Source organism: Diplotaxodon limnothrissa, linkage group LG19, assembly GCF_057381915.1.
Source record: "Diplotaxodon limnothrissa isolate DT_005_m linkage group LG19, D_limnothrissa_male_GT1.1, whole genome shotgun sequence".
In the NCBI taxonomy this organism is placed as follows: Eukaryota; Metazoa; Chordata; class Actinopteri; order Cichliformes; family Cichlidae; genus Diplotaxodon; species Diplotaxodon limnothrissa.
Window position 1 is genome coordinate 13,299,917 of NC_140614.1, and position 17,347 is coordinate 13,317,263.

Here is a 17,347-nt window from a genome sequence, read left to right on the forward strand (position 1 = left end):
CTTGTGTGCGAGCCCCACAAGCAACAGAGATGTGCAAACACAACAACACAAACGAGCAAAATACAAGAATGGCCAACCTGAAACTAATAAATATACAATATATAATAGTGTATGCATTTCTGGATGTGTATACTAAATATTTTCCTACGTGTGTGTGTGTGTGTGTGTGTGTGTGTGTGTGTGTGTGTGTGTGTGTGCACATTTTTACAAATTAAATAGTAAAAAAATAAAATAAAATAATAATAATAATAATAATAATAAAATATATAAAATATACAGAGTTGAATATGTGCAAAACAAGTGGCATTTATATACAGTGTGGAGTGCATAATGTTAAAGTTCCAGTAGTGAAGCTGAGGTGTCTATGACGTGTTCAGCAGTCTGATGGCCTGATGGAAAAAGCTGTCTCTCAGTCTGCTGGTACGGGACCGGATGCTGCAGAACCTCCTTCCTGATGGAAGCAGTCTGAACAGTTTATGGCTGGGGTGACTGGAGTCCTTGATGATCCTCCCCGCTTTCCTCAGGCACCGCTTCCTGTAGATGTCTTGGAGGGAGGGAAGCTCACCTCCAATTATCCGTTCAGAGCACCTGGGTCACACTTGAAAAGTGCCATTAAATCATAGTTACATTGCCATGGATTACTTTTTTGTTTCTCTTTAAACTGCCACTTTAAATTGGTGTAGAGGGAAGATGTTAAACCATTTTATCACTGGGTTCCTCGAAACAAGTGAAGAAACCCTTACAGGCAAGCTTCCATGTTAGTAAGCCAAAAATAAAATCATTTGATGTGGGTACAGATTTGATTAAATAAAGGCACGAGCAACAACTTACAGTTCACAGTGTAAAAACAATGGAGCATAACTTGGTAAGATTGCTTAGTGGCAAAAACAAGAGCAAAGCAGAAATTTAATGGCAGCATCCAACGTGAAGGCAGAGTTAAAACATACTCCGAGGTTTCCAATAGAAGACTTAGCAAAAATGGCAGGAGGACCTAGAGTTTCCATTACTTTGGGCATAAAATTCGTAAAGGCTCCTGTTTTCTCTTTATTAACTTTTAATAGAGTCAAACTAATTTCCACATGTCTCTCCTAAATCAAATATTTTCTCTCTGCCTGAAACCAGTCCTTTAATCCGTCAGAGAAATTAATCACAAATAGTAGAAAACAATTGCAAACTTCACAATTCCTCAAAACTGTTAATAGGACAAGCTAAAGATAGAGTTTAACATTTTACTACAACCTTTTAATTCTTTGCAAAATTTGCATTTTCAGAAGTAATGTGTAAGCACTGCAAAGCCACTTTGACAGTTTCCACACTGGATCATTTGAATATAGGGAAACGTTTCCTAACTTTTTTCCTTCTTTTTGATTAAATGCTAAAAAAGAAACACCCTAAATAACACCAAACACAACTTATAAGTACGTTATCATGTTTCAGTATTACTTTGTACCAAAGTGTTTATCAGACACACACTTAAGTGTGTTTGGTCAATAACAGGCTTTGCAATTTTGCCTCTGCACACCACCACCATGGATTTTATGTCAAACAGTCAAGATGTGACTGGAGTGACTTTAACCATTTTTAAAAACATAGTTCCCCATTTTCAGAGGTTTAATAGCAGCTGGACAAATTAACTTAATAATTTTTCTTGTTTTTAATATTTGGATGAAAAATCAATGACTGCTGAAAGACTAGAGCCCATGAATATCATCGGGTGCTTCGTTTCATCACTTGAGATGCTCGGCCAGGCTGTCACTGCAGTCACCTTCAGTTGCTGCTTGGTTTGTGGGTCTGTGCCTTCAGTTTTATCTTCAGTAATGAGAAAAGGCTGCTCTATTGGGCTGAGATCAGATGCCTGACTTGGCCACTGAAGATTATCTAGATTTATTTACCTGGAGTAAACTCTTGCTTTTGCAGCTCTGTGTAATTCTCCATTTGCACGTTGTAGTGCTCTCTGTGCGGCTTTATTACAGTTGTCTGAACCTGAGCAGAGTCTATAGCTCTGCACACTCCACATCACATCCTGCTGCTTCCATCAACAGTCACATGATCATTAAAGCTGGTGGTCCAGTTCCACTGCTCGTGCCATAACATTACCTCCATCACGTTTCACAGATTACTTGATATGCTTCTCCGCTTCTGCACACTTTCCTTCTCAATTAAAATAACACAAGGTGAGTCGCCTGGACATATCATCCCTTTATTGAAATTACCACACACCCATTGATAACGTGTTAGGATGGAGGAGTCATCTCACACCAACATGAAGCTTTCAAGCAAAGACAGAGAACAAGGCTCTTTTTACTTCCTCTCCTTTGCCACAAAATAAAGGGCCTTTGTTCAAGATTCATTTGCATCACTGCATCTGGCGTGCAGCGTTAAAAGTATTACAGAACTACAAAATTATGCATTATGTAATATTTTTTCAAAGTGTACATTTAAAATAATGTTTTCCTTTTTTTTCTTGATTTTTGTTTTTGTGCGATTGTTCAGAAGACTCTGGGCTTTCCAGCGTAGTGCGTCTCTTCCCATCTCCTCTCAGTTTTCTATGCTCTGAAACAACACAATGTCTTCCCATTAGTGCCGCACAATCTTTATTATAGCCTAATGAACCTGATTGATTAGCTTGACTAAACATGGATTTCCATACCAAGTTAGAATAGCTCAGAGTCTTCAGGATGTGGCAGCAGCAGCAGTAGGAGCCATGCCACCTACTTTCTGGGTGGCGTCTTTCTTCGCCTGGTGAGCCTGTAGAACTGCAACAGCTTCTTCTACCTGTACAAACACAAACATGAGCATGACGCAGCTTAGAAAATGGATACAGGACTATTCAGTGTGCTTGAGGTAGCGAGGTACCTTTGAACGTAGAGACTCATGGGACTCAAGCATGTGTAGTAATTCAGAGTTGTCGATCTCCAGCAACATGCCAGTGATCTTTCCTGCTAGGTTGGCATGCATGGCCTGAATCAGTGGGAACAGACGCTCCCCTACGGAGGAAAAAAAAAAAAATTGTGAGTGAGTATAAATTTGCCCAAAAACCAAAACCCTGAACAGCATTTGTTTGTATCTGTCAGTCTTACCCAGCATCTGTTTCTGCTCCTGAGGAGGTGCAGCAGCCAGCATGGAGGCCGTGAGGGGCTCTTGGCCCTGAACGTGCACAGCTGGCTGAGTCTGGAAGGCACAGTTAAGACTTAATGAGGAACAATGTGTCAACATTTGGATGCTTAATGTGGGAGAAGTTAATGTGATACCTGCTGTAAGGCAATAGGTTGCACCACCTGGGGGTTGGGGTTACGGACACCAGTGGCGTATTTGTAAGGAGGCATGGCCCGAGGACCGGGGACTCCAACTGAAGGACGAGGACCCATGCTCTGACCACCAGCTAGCAACCACGAGGAAGAAATTACAGTTTTAATAACACGGAAAACATTTGTATAACATCAATATCATTGATTTCAAATTCCAAACCCATAGTCAACGAATTGATGCTATTTTTTTGTGAATGCACCTCGTGGGCCTTGTGTGCTGCTGCTAGGACTCATGTGTCTGAGGTTGGCACGGGGCCCTGGCTGACGCAGCGAGCTGGGCATTGCTTGGAAACCCCCTGGAAGTGATGAAAGAACAGATAAAAACAATGTGAGTATGGGCATAATGTTCAATATATCACAGACATGTGCTCCATCATGGTCCACAGGCTCACCTTGACCTCGTCCACCTTGTTGCTGCCATCGGGGATTTGGTCGCATTTGAGCGATCTGATTGGGTGCATAGTATGTAGTCCTATTCTGAGCCTGATGAATGCAAGAAAGTCAAATGTGTGATCAATACAAACTTATTATTTTGGGTCCTTGGAGACAATCAGAACAACCCTGACAGCACCATACTCTCTCCATGTTGAGCCCAGCCTCAGGCCGTAGTAGCTAGTCCTCATAAATCAACTCTTTCCCCCATAAAAACGACATTCGAGGACACCCCAGCACCCTCAATGATCAGTTTTGACACCTCAGTATATATATCAATAAAAATGCGGTGGGACGACCATTAGAATAGTTTCTGAGTTTTTCCAAGGATAGCTTCATAGCCAGAGACCACCCTCACTAACCTCTGATGCTCACCCAGTCATTTTGTTCTTCAAGCAGGCCTGAAATATGACAGAAACCACCCTGAACATGCATGCGTTCCTACTTGTAGGCTTTCAAGGGGAGAAGAATTAAGTTGCTGCTGCTTCTGCAATGCACTTTGCAACCGATCTCCACTTTGCATGGCATTACTGCCTGCTCTGTCCTGTAACAGGTGTCGCTGCTGCTCATCCAGCTTCTGTCTTTTCTTTGTTTTTGCAAAAGAAGTCATCTTTTAACCAAGTGGTCATGACTGAAATCACTTTTTGGAGCTTTTTCACAATAACACCTGCACTACAGCTCTAAACAAAAATAGTAAAGTTGAACAAAGAAGGTGAAAAGCATCTGTGCATTTGTGATTGTAATATAGCCCTTTCATATTAAACACAGTAATACAATCAGTTTTAAAATGCACATCAAGCCTGAATTTGATTCTCACACCTGCGGCACAGCTGGCATGAAGTATCCACTAGTGGGCTGGAACTGATTAATGATGGCATTAGCTGGCATGGCTCTCATGCCAGCTATTCGCTGCATGTACTGGTTGGTGAGATGGGCTTTGCGCTCCTCTTTGCGCTGAGCAAGAGCCACGTAGAGAGGTTTAGAGCCAACAATACGCCCGTTCATTTCAGTCACAGCCTTGGTAGCCTCTTCAGGGGAGGAAAAGCAGACAAAGCCAAAGCCCTTGGAGCGCCCCTCCTCTAGCATCACCTAAAATACAGACAGCGGAGGTAACTTATGTGTTGAAGTCTCTTATTTATTCAGTGTATTGAGCCATTTTTACCTTAGCACTTGTAATTGAGCCAAATGGAGAGAACTCCTTGCGCAGTTTCTCATCATCTATTGTGTCATCCAAGTTTTTAATATAAAGATTAACTCCCTGAAACAAAAGGTACGATTTATCCAGAACCATCAGCTTACTTACTGACATTGAAATATAAATGTTTATAAAATTAATTGATTTTTATTTTGACAGACAACCAGTAGTTTCGGCAGACCTGATAACGACTGATCCTCTCTTGTTTCAGCTGCTCAAACTTCCTCTTCAGCTCCGCCTGCCTCTCCATTTTCTTCTGAGCTCGGCCCACGAACACAGTCTTGCCGTTGAGTTCAGTGCCATTCATCTCCTCTACAGCCTTAAAATGAAGCCACATTTGTCAGAGAAAACAGACAAACGCACACTTGACACATTTCCAAAAGTACAAAGTACCTTGTTGGCATCCTCATGTTTTTCGTAACTAACAAATCCAAACCCTCTGGATTTGCCGCTGGGGTCTGTCATCACCTTCACACTGAGTGTTTTACCTGCAAAGGCCAAAAAAAGTGGATGGAAAATGAAACAATGTGGCTGCACAGGAATATCAGTGAAGCACAACACTTTTCAACTTCATCCATTAAAAGTACAATTCACAAATTGCTCCCAGTGCACCGGCCAAGACCAGATCTGCCCCCCCCCCCCCAGGAAGTTCTGTTCTGGATTTCTGCATCTGCAGTGTGCACTGGATTATCTTTACTATTTCCAAACAGTGACCCTTCAAGTTGGATTTACTTCTGGGTGAGAGGTCAAAGTCAAAGGGAGCCAAGTCTGGAAAGACTGTGGAGCAATAAACCACACTTTAGGTCTTTTTGGTTGATTGATCACTCCCAGGTCTTCCCCTGGAGGACAAATTCACAGTACACGATGCGCATGCTCCTCAGTGCCCCACTAATCAGATGCACCACCTTCAGGCTTGCGCTACTGCTCATAATGATCCTAATCAAGAAGGATGAGCAGTTTTGACACAGAAGTTTTGTTTTGCAGTCCTTCCAAGTTTCAGGTCTACAGTGAAACTGCAAGTACCAGTGGTCAGAGCGATCTAAAAGTAGCAGGAGCGCTGCAAATGCTGCAGCTCTTCATCTGGAAATGATCAGGAAACAAATTTAGATTTACCGTATTTGTCAAAAATCTCCTTCAGGCGTTCATCATCCATGTCGTCCCCAAAGTTCTTGATGTAAACGTTAGTAAACTCCTTAGCTTTGGCACCGAGTTCAGCCTCCCGTTCTTTGCGAGATTTGAAACGACCCACAAACCTGAAGACAGAGGGAGAGTAGCACAGGCACACTCTTGGAAAACAGGCTTGACAAAAGAGAAAAAAGCAAAAAACAACAAACCAGACTCCATCTCTTTTGACTTCCACTTTCCAGTCTACAAAAACACTGGCTGTCCGGGGTTCCACGTTAAGAATGATCAGCAAAAACCTAACCCCGCAAACACAAGAACAGGGACAACATCCACAACACAAATTCACAGCTACGTTTCATCATGGGACTCATCATTCCTGGGGTGAACAACGTGTACAATCCATTCAACTGCTGTTAATACCACCAGACGCAGGCAGATATGTCGGCATGCTAGACAACACAGTGGCAACCATCTTAATTCTTGGTCCAAAACTTGATGTGGAGGTAGATGGAGAGGGATGGAGGAACAGTACAAACGAAAGCTGAGGAGGACCAAATGATCTTATATACCTTGCCATGATGACCTCTCCCCTTCTGCCATCCAGTATTGCATTCCTGCATTCGATCCATCACTAAAACACACAAGCATGGTCATACACACACACACAAACACTCCAAGATGGGTGACCAGCAAGTGAACTGAGGCAACAGAAAATGCAACTGGTAGGAAGGAAAGGTAAGAGGTTTTTAGTCTGTTGTCTCTTAGTTTAGAGGCTATCGTCAGACTGGCGGCAGTAAGAGATGAGTGTATTAGTCATATTATTCACACACAAGCTCACCAACTGAAAAAAAGACACAAAAAGTCAGTTGACGCAACACAAACGTAGAACACACAAGTCAGATTTATACATTAGACACAGAAAACAACACGATCTGATGCACATAAGCAGCGGTTTTCAATATCATGATAACTTTTATATTATATCAAAGTCATCTTGAAATTCAGGCAAATTCTTCAAAAGTCTTCCAACAACATTAAACATCCACACCTCCAGTTCAGAGATTATCAGACACTCACACCTTGCGGTCATTCAGAAGCATGCCGTTCATCTTCTCGATGGCGCGATCAGCCGCGTCCTGGGTCTCAAAATGGACAAAGGCGTACCCCTTGGAGCCGTTTTCATCACACACCACCTACAGTGCAGGGAGACGCACATAGACACGACTATGAATGAAGGCAATTTTGAAGCAAGTTCGACATTTGGAGAGTGGCGTAAGGCGACTCAAATCGGTTTTATCACTTCTCTGGATGTGTCCAGAGAAGAAATTATGTTTTGCTGTTTTAAATGGATTTATTGTTAAACTCCTTTAATTTAATTGTAATTTTTCATATATTTTTTCCACTGTTTTTAATTAAAGTTTCCTTTCTTTTCTTTTTTTCCCCCCTTAAAGATACAATAACAGATTCTAGGCTGCTGCTATCGGCTACAAGCTTAAACAGCAATACTGTTTAAGTATTGCTCAAAAGGATCCATTATGCTTTTTTTCTAGAGTAGCTTTGCATGATTGCCTGTCTGGAACAAGCCAGTCTATCTCCTCAATAAATCCATTTTCCAAATGGAATACCTTCACAAACAGAAAGTTTGAGGGGTGCTTATAAACTATCTGAAATCAAACATTTGGAGTGAATCCTGAGGTTTTGGCTTTAAAGGATTATTTGTACATAAACTGACGTCATTACTGGAAACACTTTTCATGTGTAATGTGAGCATCCACCACAGGAAGAGTAATCTTGCACCAAATACACCAAATCTGTCAGGAGTTCAGCAACCAACATGCACATCTCAGACCTCTGAAGGTTCTTATCTATATCAGATATTTTGATCACGTTGCCTAACAACCACCCACCAACAGCTAAAGCTGCCACAGGTTTCATATTTATGCACCTTTAACACCATATAAAGGCACTTTATCGTTCTTATTTTATGACAAAAAACATCAAATGTATATATCCTCTCTGAATATAATGATATATGATCTATTATTATACCATCATGTTGCCCGGTGTTTGTTAGTTTGTTGCCTGGGAGTCACCTATCCACAACAATAATTTACTGGCTATAAAATTTAATGTGTGATAAATAACTAGTAAGTAAGTAAAGTAAGTAAACTTTATTTATTAAGCGCTTTTCACAGACAGGCAATCACAAAGCGCTGTACACAAATATTAAAATATTAAAATAAACAATAAAATCAATAGACATTATATACAATGTAAAAGATAAAAAGTAAATAATGTAAAAAAAATAAAATAAAATATGTAGATCAACAAAAGGCTTGTTTGAACAGAAGAGTTTTTAACTGTTTTTTAAAAGAATCCACAGAGTCAAGCAAACGTAATTGTAGTGGTAAACTGTTCCACAGCCTTGGTGCAACAGACTGAAAGGCTCTGTCCCCTTTTGTCTTCAATCGTGTACGGGGAACAACTAAGAGACTCTGAGTCTGTGAGCGGAGATGACGAGCAGCAGTGTATTTTAAAAGAAGCTTGGATAAGTAATCTGGAGCCTGGCCATTTAGTGCTCTGTATGTTAAAACAAGAATTTTAAAGCGAATTCTAAACTCTATTGGGAGCCAATGTAAAGAATATAAGATGGGAGTGATGTGAACACGCTTGGTAGAGCGAGTTAGTAATCTGGCTGCTGCGTTTTGTATTGTCTGGAGGCAAGAGAGAGATGATCTATCCAAGCTAGTAAACAGGGAATTACAGTAATCTAAGCGTGATGACACAAATGCATGAATGAGTTTTTCCAGTTCAGCTGAGGAAACCATATGTCGTAGTTTAGATATGTTTCTTAAATGATAGAAACAGGAACGAGACAAAGATTTTACATGAGAGTCAAGCCCAGGGAAGAGTCAAATATTACTCCAAGATTTCGAATATTTGACTTGACAGATGGACAGAAAGAGGCAAGAACCTGACTGATTTTAGAATGTAGCTCAGGAGGAGCTATGATCATGGTCTCGGTCTTGTTAGTATTTAGAACAAGGTAGTTGCTTGAAAGCCAATCAGAAACCTGGGTTAAGCACTGGACTAGGGTGGACAGCCTATCCAGCTGATGAGGCTTAAAGGACATATGGAGCTGAATGTCATCAGCATAAAAATGATAAGACAGGTTGCTAAAAGATTGAATGATACTAGCTAAAGGAAGCATATAAAAAGAAAATAGTAATGGACCTAAAACTGAGCCCTGTGGGACACCACAGGTCAGGGCAGCAGTGTTAGAGGAGAACCTATCAGTCCTAACAGAGAAGGTCCTGTCTGATAAGTAGGAAGAAAACCAGTCTAGGGCAGAGCCAGATACACCAGCCAAAACCTTCAGCCTGTTAAGTAGGATTTTGTGGTCGATGGTGTCAAAGGCTGCACTAAGATCAAGCAAAATGATCACAGAACAGTTCCCTGCGTCAGATGCCATTAACAGATCATTATAGACTCTTAAGAGAGCGGTCTCTGTAGAGTGCTGCTTTTGAAAGCCAGACTGAAAAGGGTCAAGAATCTGTAATTTACATAATAGAGACCTGAACTGATTTTCAACAATTTTTTCAAGTAATTTACTGACAAATGGCAATTTTGAAATAGGTCGGTAATTACTAGCAGAGCTAGGATCGAGATTCTGTTTTTTTAACAGAGGAGTTACCTCAGCATGTTTAAAATAAGATGGAACACAGCCTTGCCTCAGTGAACTGTTGATGATGGATAGTAATGTGGGACCAATGCTGGTGATAGACCAAGACAGGACAGAGTGAGGTAATATATCTACAGAGCATGACGAGGATTTCATTTTACCTAAAACTATAATTAAGTCATTTAGTGTGATTGGAAAAAAGGAGGTAAATGATCCAGGACAGCAAGGGGTATCTTCATAAGGGGAGGCACTTGAGGAAATTTTAGATTTCAAGTCCATCACCTTATTTACAAAGTAATTAAGGAAAGTATTACAATCTTCATCGGAAAGCAACAGAGCATGCTGGGTTGGAGGAGAAACAATACTGTTGATGGTATCAAATAGAATTCTGTGCTAAAGGTGCTAATTTGTCAATCTTACAAAATAATAATTTACCAAAGCATCTCATTTTGGTTTTTCCCTCAGGTGCATGTTATTCACCCACAAAAGTATAGCATGAAGCATTAAAATATGCAACAATGAGAAAAGTTAATTTATGACATCAATATGGGGGTATATTGGATAGAACCTATTCTTCACCATCAGACCAGAAAAACTAAAGAAAGGCCTAACAGGTCCAAATGAAGAAACAGGTGTGGGGACATTCCTGTTCCTTTTTCTTGTTTTGAACGTGTGCAACTACCAAAAAGTTGCAAACTTGGTGCATTTTACAGAAACTGAGGCAAAAAGCAGTTGAGGCGTTGTTTTTTTACATTTGTCCTCTAAAAGGCTTCTGTTAAACTTGATCACTTTATTTATGTATGTGTTAAATTTCAAACCAGCAAATAAATTAATACATAAATAAATCAGTGTTATGTCAACTGTACCTTGCAGGAGAGGATGTTGCCAAAGGCAGAGAAGGTGTCGTACAGGGCTTTGTTGTCAATGGACTTGTCAAGGTTCTTGATAAAAACATTGCCCACACCCGACTTCCTGAGGGAGGGATCTCTTTGGGACCACATGATTCTGATTGGCTTCCCTTTCACCACGTCAAAATTCATGGTGTCCAGGGCTCTTTCAGCTGCCGGAGGAAGAGCAGAGAGGTCACAGGAAAGGTCACTGGTGGTTATTTACATGTCAGAAAACATATCAGTCACCTTTATGTGTCATGCTTCAGTCTGTTATCTGCTGATACCATGCAACAATAATAATGCAGCCATTTTTAATGCATGCACTATAATAATAAAAGAGAGAAACTGCTTAAATGCATTAAAACAGGCCGCTAACATGTTCAAAGGGGTGAAGGTACTGCAGCAGACAATAAGGCTGATGAGCTTTCTGCAAGCAGCTGGTAAAAGTGTGGGGGGCAGCTGCAGTGGGCTAGCTTGGAGCACATGTCTCCCTGTTCTGATTAACCACATGCTGCTGAGCCACATGCCACTTAGCAATGCAGCAGGCCTTCATTTAAACACTATCAGAATATCAGCTCATGTGGTAGAGATGAGCAGTAATATGTTTGCATTGACCTTTATTCTGTGATCTGTAGGCCCAGGCGAACAAATGTACCCCCCCCCCCACACACACACACACCATGTGGGCACATGCCAAACGTCCTTTTGTTCACACACACACACACACACACACACACACACACACACACACACACACACACACACACACACGGCTTTCCAGCTGAAAGTGTCTGGTAAACAAAGCGGAGCTGCCTTGCGTCTGCTGGCATCAGCAGTTTGGTTTGCAATTGTACTTCACAACCTGTGCGCTCAGGGAAGATGTGTGGTCACCGTCAAAAAAAAAACAAAAAACGGGACTTCAGGAAGGTTCAGAGTTGGGAACTTTATTCAAAAAAGGCCAAAGTGACCTCTGTTGACCTCATATATCAGATGTGTTGTTTAGAAGAGAAAATGGAGCCATTAACGGTCTTGAATTACCCATTATTGTTAACCACTTTTTATTTAAGCATTACGGAGCAGGCACGTTTTGGGCTGCACAGGGGGAAGCTATATTTAGAGAGGGGTCCTGAGAGGTATGTGCTGGCATGGAGTGCGAGTAGGGCATTCTCTACCACTGATGGGGAAGAGACATGTTTAAAAAGAATGCTCAGAAGAGCGACACCCGGGTTTGTGTTTGTTTACAGATACAACTGTGACATTAAGAAATGCAGCAGGGAACACAGTGAAGCATGAAGACCGCTGTTTCATATGAAACGCTCTTTACTGACAACTGCTTTGTTATAGTTTTGCATTAGTAGCTGTATTATTCAGGCACAAAGCTACTGCCCCACAGACACGTGCTCAGGACTCCATATAAATGCCCAGCAGCCAACACCCCCTCCCCCCTGGTGTCTACACCTCTTATAACAAATGGTGTCTTCTAACTTTTGGCTCTTCTCACGTTTGTAACGGAACGATATCCTGAAAGCGAGCCACTCGTAACCTCTCATTTACTTTGGCTTTTGGTAACCAACTCGAGCGCAGATAAGCTGTGACAGGTGTTTTTTGTTGATAGGACAAACAGTGTCAGCGCACCCCCAAAGAGAACCACAACACCTGCTACCTTTGCTCAGTGCTTTGATACTCCTGCATTGTAACTGGAAACAGTTTTATCACAAAAGGTACTTAACAGCACTGCTGATACGGTTACATATACATTCACTTTTGTGTATCATGACAGATTAACAGCTTTGAGTGGTGAGGATATAACAGATAACCCAACAGTGTGAGTGAACTAATCCCAGCTATTAAAGCTGGGATTCAATTCAAATAGAAACAGGATCAGGTTTTTCCATTTGCAGTGAATATACAGACAAGCAGCAGCACAAACAAGCAACAAGCAGTGCAGCGGGCTCAGCTGTGCTTGTCTCTTTCATGCTTTCAGTGAACATGCCAGCAGAGGGCAATGGGAGTTAGTTTCACTCAACTCATTGGCCCTTTAAATAGGCACAGAAATGGGTCATTTTGGTTTTTAAAAAGGTGTAGGAAAAGACTCCATTTACCCAAATCTAGGCCTGTGATTTATGGGGATGGTTTGTTGATTTTGGCCAACTTTTAAGGACAGTTTAAATTCTGCATGTTCTGGGGGCTTGAATTACATCAGAGACACACACAGGCTGCTATATTCCCAACCATACACGAGAACTGGGACGTGCTTATGTAGGTCAAATAACTGATACAGTCTAAAGAATTGCTATGAACATTTCAAACTGCAAAATTAACCACATTTATTTGCGTTTAATTCAGGCTCTGTACACAGTTTCAATGGCAGGCTGGAAATGTCAACATGTTCACGCCTTGTGGAGGCAACGTGCTCACACAGCACAGCTATCCCATCCCTGCTTACCGTCAGCCGGCTGTGAGAAGTTCACATAAGCGTATCCCAGGGACCGCCGGGTGATCATGTCTCGGCAGACCCGAATGGAGAGCACCGGTCCGGCTGGGCTGAATTTCTCGTACAGCATAGCCTCCGTGATGTCGGGGTGCAGGTCGCCAACATAGAGAGAAGCCATCGGATAACTCCCCGTCGCTGTGTTCATATCGCTGATTTCAGAGGATGAACGCAAGGCTTCGTTTTAAAAAACGCCAGAAAAATGTCGGTATGGTCTCTAATCCGGATCCAAACTGCGCTTTGGTTTAAAGACACGCTGCACAAACAGCTGATCGGGCGTTTTGAAAATGCCAAACCTGGAAAAAGCAGCGCGATAAAGACGTGTCTTCTGAAGTGTTTCCTTTAAAAAAGACGACAACTTCGAGTTAAGCCGGAGGCCTGATGTTTGTTTGTTTTTAAATAATATTTTGCTATTTTTTTAAAGGTTTCTATTTCTTTAAGTAGATCTGCACTTTTTAAGATTTTGTGGATTTTATATTTTTTATATTATTTTTATTTTAAGTTTTTCAGGAACAGTGAGTTGGACACTCACGGTTGTTTTGTGGCCGGGGAAAGAGACTGCGTGGGGGGAAGCATGGGCACTTTATAGAGAGTGACGGTGCGGAGGAAATAGTGGCCCGGGTCAAACTTGGGGTGGAAAAAACACTGAGCATGCGGCGTAAAAGGGAGAGCGCACATGGTACTGTCCCAACTACAGCGCCCAGCTCCCTACAGCGACATCTGGGTGGGAATAAAAGCCTTTCACTGTAGCCAGGATGGGGCGTTTCATAAACAGGCTAATAATGTGATGCACTATTGAGCACCGGTGGAGAAATGTTGTGAATGAGTATGACTGCCTTATTTAGTCGACAGTGTCATTTAAAAATGCAGCTTGTATTTCAGACTTGCTGCTATGATGCCAGGTTTCTCTTGGAAATGAGATTTTTACCTGGATAAATAAAGGACTAATACAACTTTTTTTTTTTTTTTTTTTTAAATAAAAGTGTAATGAGACCAGATAAGTGCACATCAGTTTTATTTATCTCAAGTACAAGTTTAAAGTCTTTTAAAGCCGTGGTTATTCTGCATTCTTCATCCTCCTGAGGAAAAACAAAAACCAAATTAAATCAGCCATCTTCACATGCATTAAACAGTCTGCCAGCTAACTGCAAACAAGTCATTTACCTCAACAGATTCAAGAAAGTTGAGTGCAGCCCCTTTAGTTTCAACTGTTTTCTTTCCACTGGACTTGTCTTGTGTACCACTGCCTCTTCCTCATAACTCAGTGTCTGCGACCCATCAGCAGCTTTGGAAAAGGAGAGTTTGGAGCGCGTTATTGGTGGGATTTCATCTGTTCCTTCAGGCATCATAGCACCATCTGTCAGCATCTGGGGCAGGTCATCATGGTTTGGGTCCTTAATCTCATTCTGCAGCCATTTTTCACTTTGGGATTCCTCTACAGCAGCTGTGTTGTCCAATTCTGCTGAATTTGGCCGTTCAACCAGCATAAGGTACTTTACCCTAATCTCAGCTGGCAAAGAAAAGTTAACCGGTTCCTCTTTGCTGTCAAAGTTACCAGATCTTCCAGACCGGCTTTTTCTTTTGAAGTCCTCTGGAACAGCTGGGTGTGGAGGACTCTTCCATCCGTTAACCATAGTTGGCAAATTCATAGTTGACGGAGAAACACTACTGAAACTTTGACCTTTGATCTCATTGGTCGGATTCGGATGAGGTTCTTGATTTGTGGTTGAAGAATGCAGTTTGGTAATGTCATTTGAGTCAGACTGAGGAGGCACCTGTTCAGGTAGCCAGAGCGTCAGCCTGGTGGCAGGGTCCTGACTTACAGCCACTACACCCTCTGGGCCAGCATTGAACTTGCTTCTTGGAACAGAAGAAACTATCACATCAGCAAGATCTGGAAGAGCAGACTGCATGGAGTTTGGGACGTTAGCGCTTTCTTCTTCGGCGATTGAAGGCAGAGTTCTCTCACCATCTTCATCCACAATGACAAAGGGACCAGTGCTGACCACAGCTTTGGCATCTGAAATGACACGCAGCAAGTCTGTTATAAAGTTTCTGTCTTCCATCACCTTCAGACAGAAAACCAAAGCACTTACCACCAGGAAGGTTTTTGCCTTTACACCTTGAGCTACAGCACTCACATGCCTCCAAATCACCACTTAGTTCCTCCCATCTGAAAGGAAAGGTTTCATTTATAGGACATTGGTAAAAGAAACAAACACATACATTATGTGAATATTGATACCTTGATTCAATCACATTGTAGTTGCAGGATTTAGAGCCTGGGGTGACACCTTGGCCTGAGATCAGCACGCTACAGTGGATATACAACTTGTAGAGAAGAGTACACAACTCAGTTCAGAGAAGATTCAGAGCTGCACATTAGTGCAATCCATTTATAGAGACTTACCTCAGAAATGAGATAAGACGTGTTCAGAACAAAATTAACCGCATCTGCGCTGTTGGAGGCCACAAACGTCACTCTAGTAGTGGAGGAACCCAGTGGGGTTACGCACCTGCAGTAAGCAGTGATATCACAGGCAATCAGAAGGTTAGACATAACAAAAACAGTTGAGATAGACACCCAACTGAAAACTCACCCTTTGTTAAATATGACTGTTTGCCTTGGTTTGGCCCGAGGCTCAGGGAACACAGAGACAAAGCAGGACTGGATGAAAGCCTCTTGATTTATTCTGGTTTTAGCCAAAACCTGAAGATTGACAAGCTGGCCTCTTTTGTAGATATTTGACTCTGCTGCGCTCGTCCAGGACGCTGCAGGAAAGAACTGTGTTTACAAATTAAGCTGCAGCTAAAACTTGTTGTTGGATGTGTTTTATTACTTACGACTCATGGCTTTGATGCTAATGTCATCATTCTCAGGAAGTGCTGTGTCGCTAAACTTTGGAATCTTGTTCAACCTGTAAATACATGGACCTACTGTAAGTATGGTTGGTGACTAGCTGCAGACACTGAAGTAAGAACATACCTTTTTGCAACACAGAACACGTGGACTGCAGAGGGAGTTTCCCACCAGGTGGGAGAAATTCTTCTCAGATTCAAGAACAGGGTGTTGGTGAACACCTCCAAGTCATCCTCCACCTGTAAGATGGTGCAGTTTTGGTAAAGGCTTCATAAAAAGATGCAGAACTGCAACAGAACTTTATGCTCACCATAGGTGTAGTTCCACATTCACCAAAACCATAAGTGAAGACAAATTCATTTGCAAGCTCTCCATTGCTGAAGCAGCCATTGCCCAGCTGTATTTCCTCTCCAGTCAGTTTGAGACCACTGACACTCTTATCAACCAGCACGGTTAGTGTAGATGCGTCACAATACACCTGTACTCTGGGAACATTGAGGAAGGGAGAGAGTCCAGCTAGCCTGTGAAAGTCGGGGGTCCAGGATCGCCAGGAGCTGAAGATTGTGCCTTGCGGAGTAAAATCAAAGTTTCTTCCAAATGAAAAAGGCACTCGATTTTCATAAACTCCCACAACATCCTGGGTGAATCTGCCATTGTGATACAGAACAGACTGAACAGCAATAACACAACCAAGAAACACACATAAAGATATCTGCGTGGTCCCCATCATGAGCCCCAAACAGGACCAACAATTCAGCTCATTCTCTTTGACAAGTGCATCATTAATAAGGTGCAGCGATAGTGGAGACAGGTGCTGGCAATCAAGCCAATGAAGCTGACTGGAAATGATTCTTTATTCAGTGTTAACACCACGGCAGGTGGATGGGACACATCTAAGATGCTGTTAGTGAAAAATGCAAAAATAAATGAAGCAAAATGTGTATCTTGTTCACATTTGTGGTTTTTCAGAACTTGGTTTTAGAAATCACTCCGTTGAAGGCCCAACCAGCTGCCGTTTAAACCTGTTCTTGAGAACTATTCTAACCAGAAGGCATAAAGACAGGATGGCTTTATATGGAGACGAGCTGAAAAAAGCTAGTTTCAGACAGAGGGACACTGAAGGGCTGCACCAAGGCCCAGTTTAAGATAAGTCAGGATTATTTGGAACTATAAATTATACAAAACTGTTTTAGTAGACTCCAAACACAAAAAATATGGTGCTGGATATAAGAATTATGTCTGTTTGTAAGGTGTTTGTGGGCTTGGTGATAACATGAAAACTTGTAGGTTAAGTCATCTGGCAGGCCATTCCTCGGCTACAATCTGAACAAACCAAAAGTTGTGAAAACTTGGTTAGTTTGGGT

General features: G+C 41.9%; 2 protein-coding genes across 2 annotated transcripts; both read right to left on the minus strand.

The window, feature by feature from the left end:
• Positions 1-2,185: 2,185 nt before the first annotated feature.
• Positions 2,186-13,700, minus strand: pabpc4 (poly(A) binding protein, cytoplasmic 4 (inducible form)). The gene is made up of 15 exons (XM_085342539.1): positions 13,079-13,700; positions 10,609-10,802; positions 7,138-7,253; positions 6,049-6,188; positions 5,329-5,423; positions 5,117-5,254; positions 4,903-4,998; positions 4,560-4,829; positions 3,701-3,791; positions 3,509-3,604; positions 3,252-3,382; positions 3,081-3,171; positions 2,857-2,987; positions 2,651-2,775; positions 2,186-2,553 (listed from the first exon to the last, which is right to left on the minus strand). Exons 1-14 carry the CDS (start codon positions 13,269-13,271, stop codon positions 2,674-2,676), a joined length of 1,884 nt encoding a protein of 627 aa, XP_085198665.1. The 5' UTR covers positions 13,272-13,700; the 3' UTR covers positions 2,186-2,553; positions 2,651-2,673.
• A 480-nt stretch (positions 13,701-14,180) lies between these two features.
• zpcx (zona pellucida protein C) lies at positions 14,181-16,713 on the minus strand. Its single transcript, XM_085343727.1, has 9 exons — positions 16,294-16,713; positions 16,110-16,222; positions 15,968-16,041; positions 15,724-15,895; positions 15,534-15,639; positions 15,369-15,454; positions 15,220-15,296; positions 14,288-15,143; positions 14,181-14,202 (listed from the first exon to the last, which is right to left on the minus strand). The coding sequence occupies exons 1-9, from the start codon at positions 16,711-16,713 to the stop codon at positions 14,181-14,183; spliced, it is 1,926 nt and encodes a 641-aa protein (XP_085199853.1).
• Positions 16,714-17,347: the final 634 nt, after the last annotated feature.

Coding starts and splice junctions, on each gene's coding strand:
- zpcx (XM_085343727.1), bottom strand. CDS start 16,713: ATGATGGGGACCACGCAGATATCTTTATGTGTGTTTCTTGGTTGTGTT. Junction 16,042..16,109: donor GTGTTCTGTGTTGCAAAAAG/GTATGTTCTTAC, acceptor ATGTATTTACAG/GTTGAACAAGATTCCAAAGT. Junction 15,455..15,533: donor CGTCTTATCTCATTTCTGAG/GTAAGTCTCTAT, acceptor CTTCTCTACAAG/TTGTATATCCACTGTAGCGT.
- pabpc4 (XM_085342539.1), bottom strand. CDS start 13,271: ATGAACACAGCGACGGGGAGTTATCCGATGGCTTCTCTCTATGTTGGC. Junction 7,254..10,608: donor GCAACATCCTCTCCTGCAAG/GTACAGTTGACA, acceptor CCTGCACTGTAG/GTGGTGTGTGATGAAAACGG. Junction 5,255..5,328: donor AACATGAGGATGCCAACAAG/GTACTTTGTACT, acceptor CTTCATTTTAAG/GCTGTAGAGGAGATGAATGG.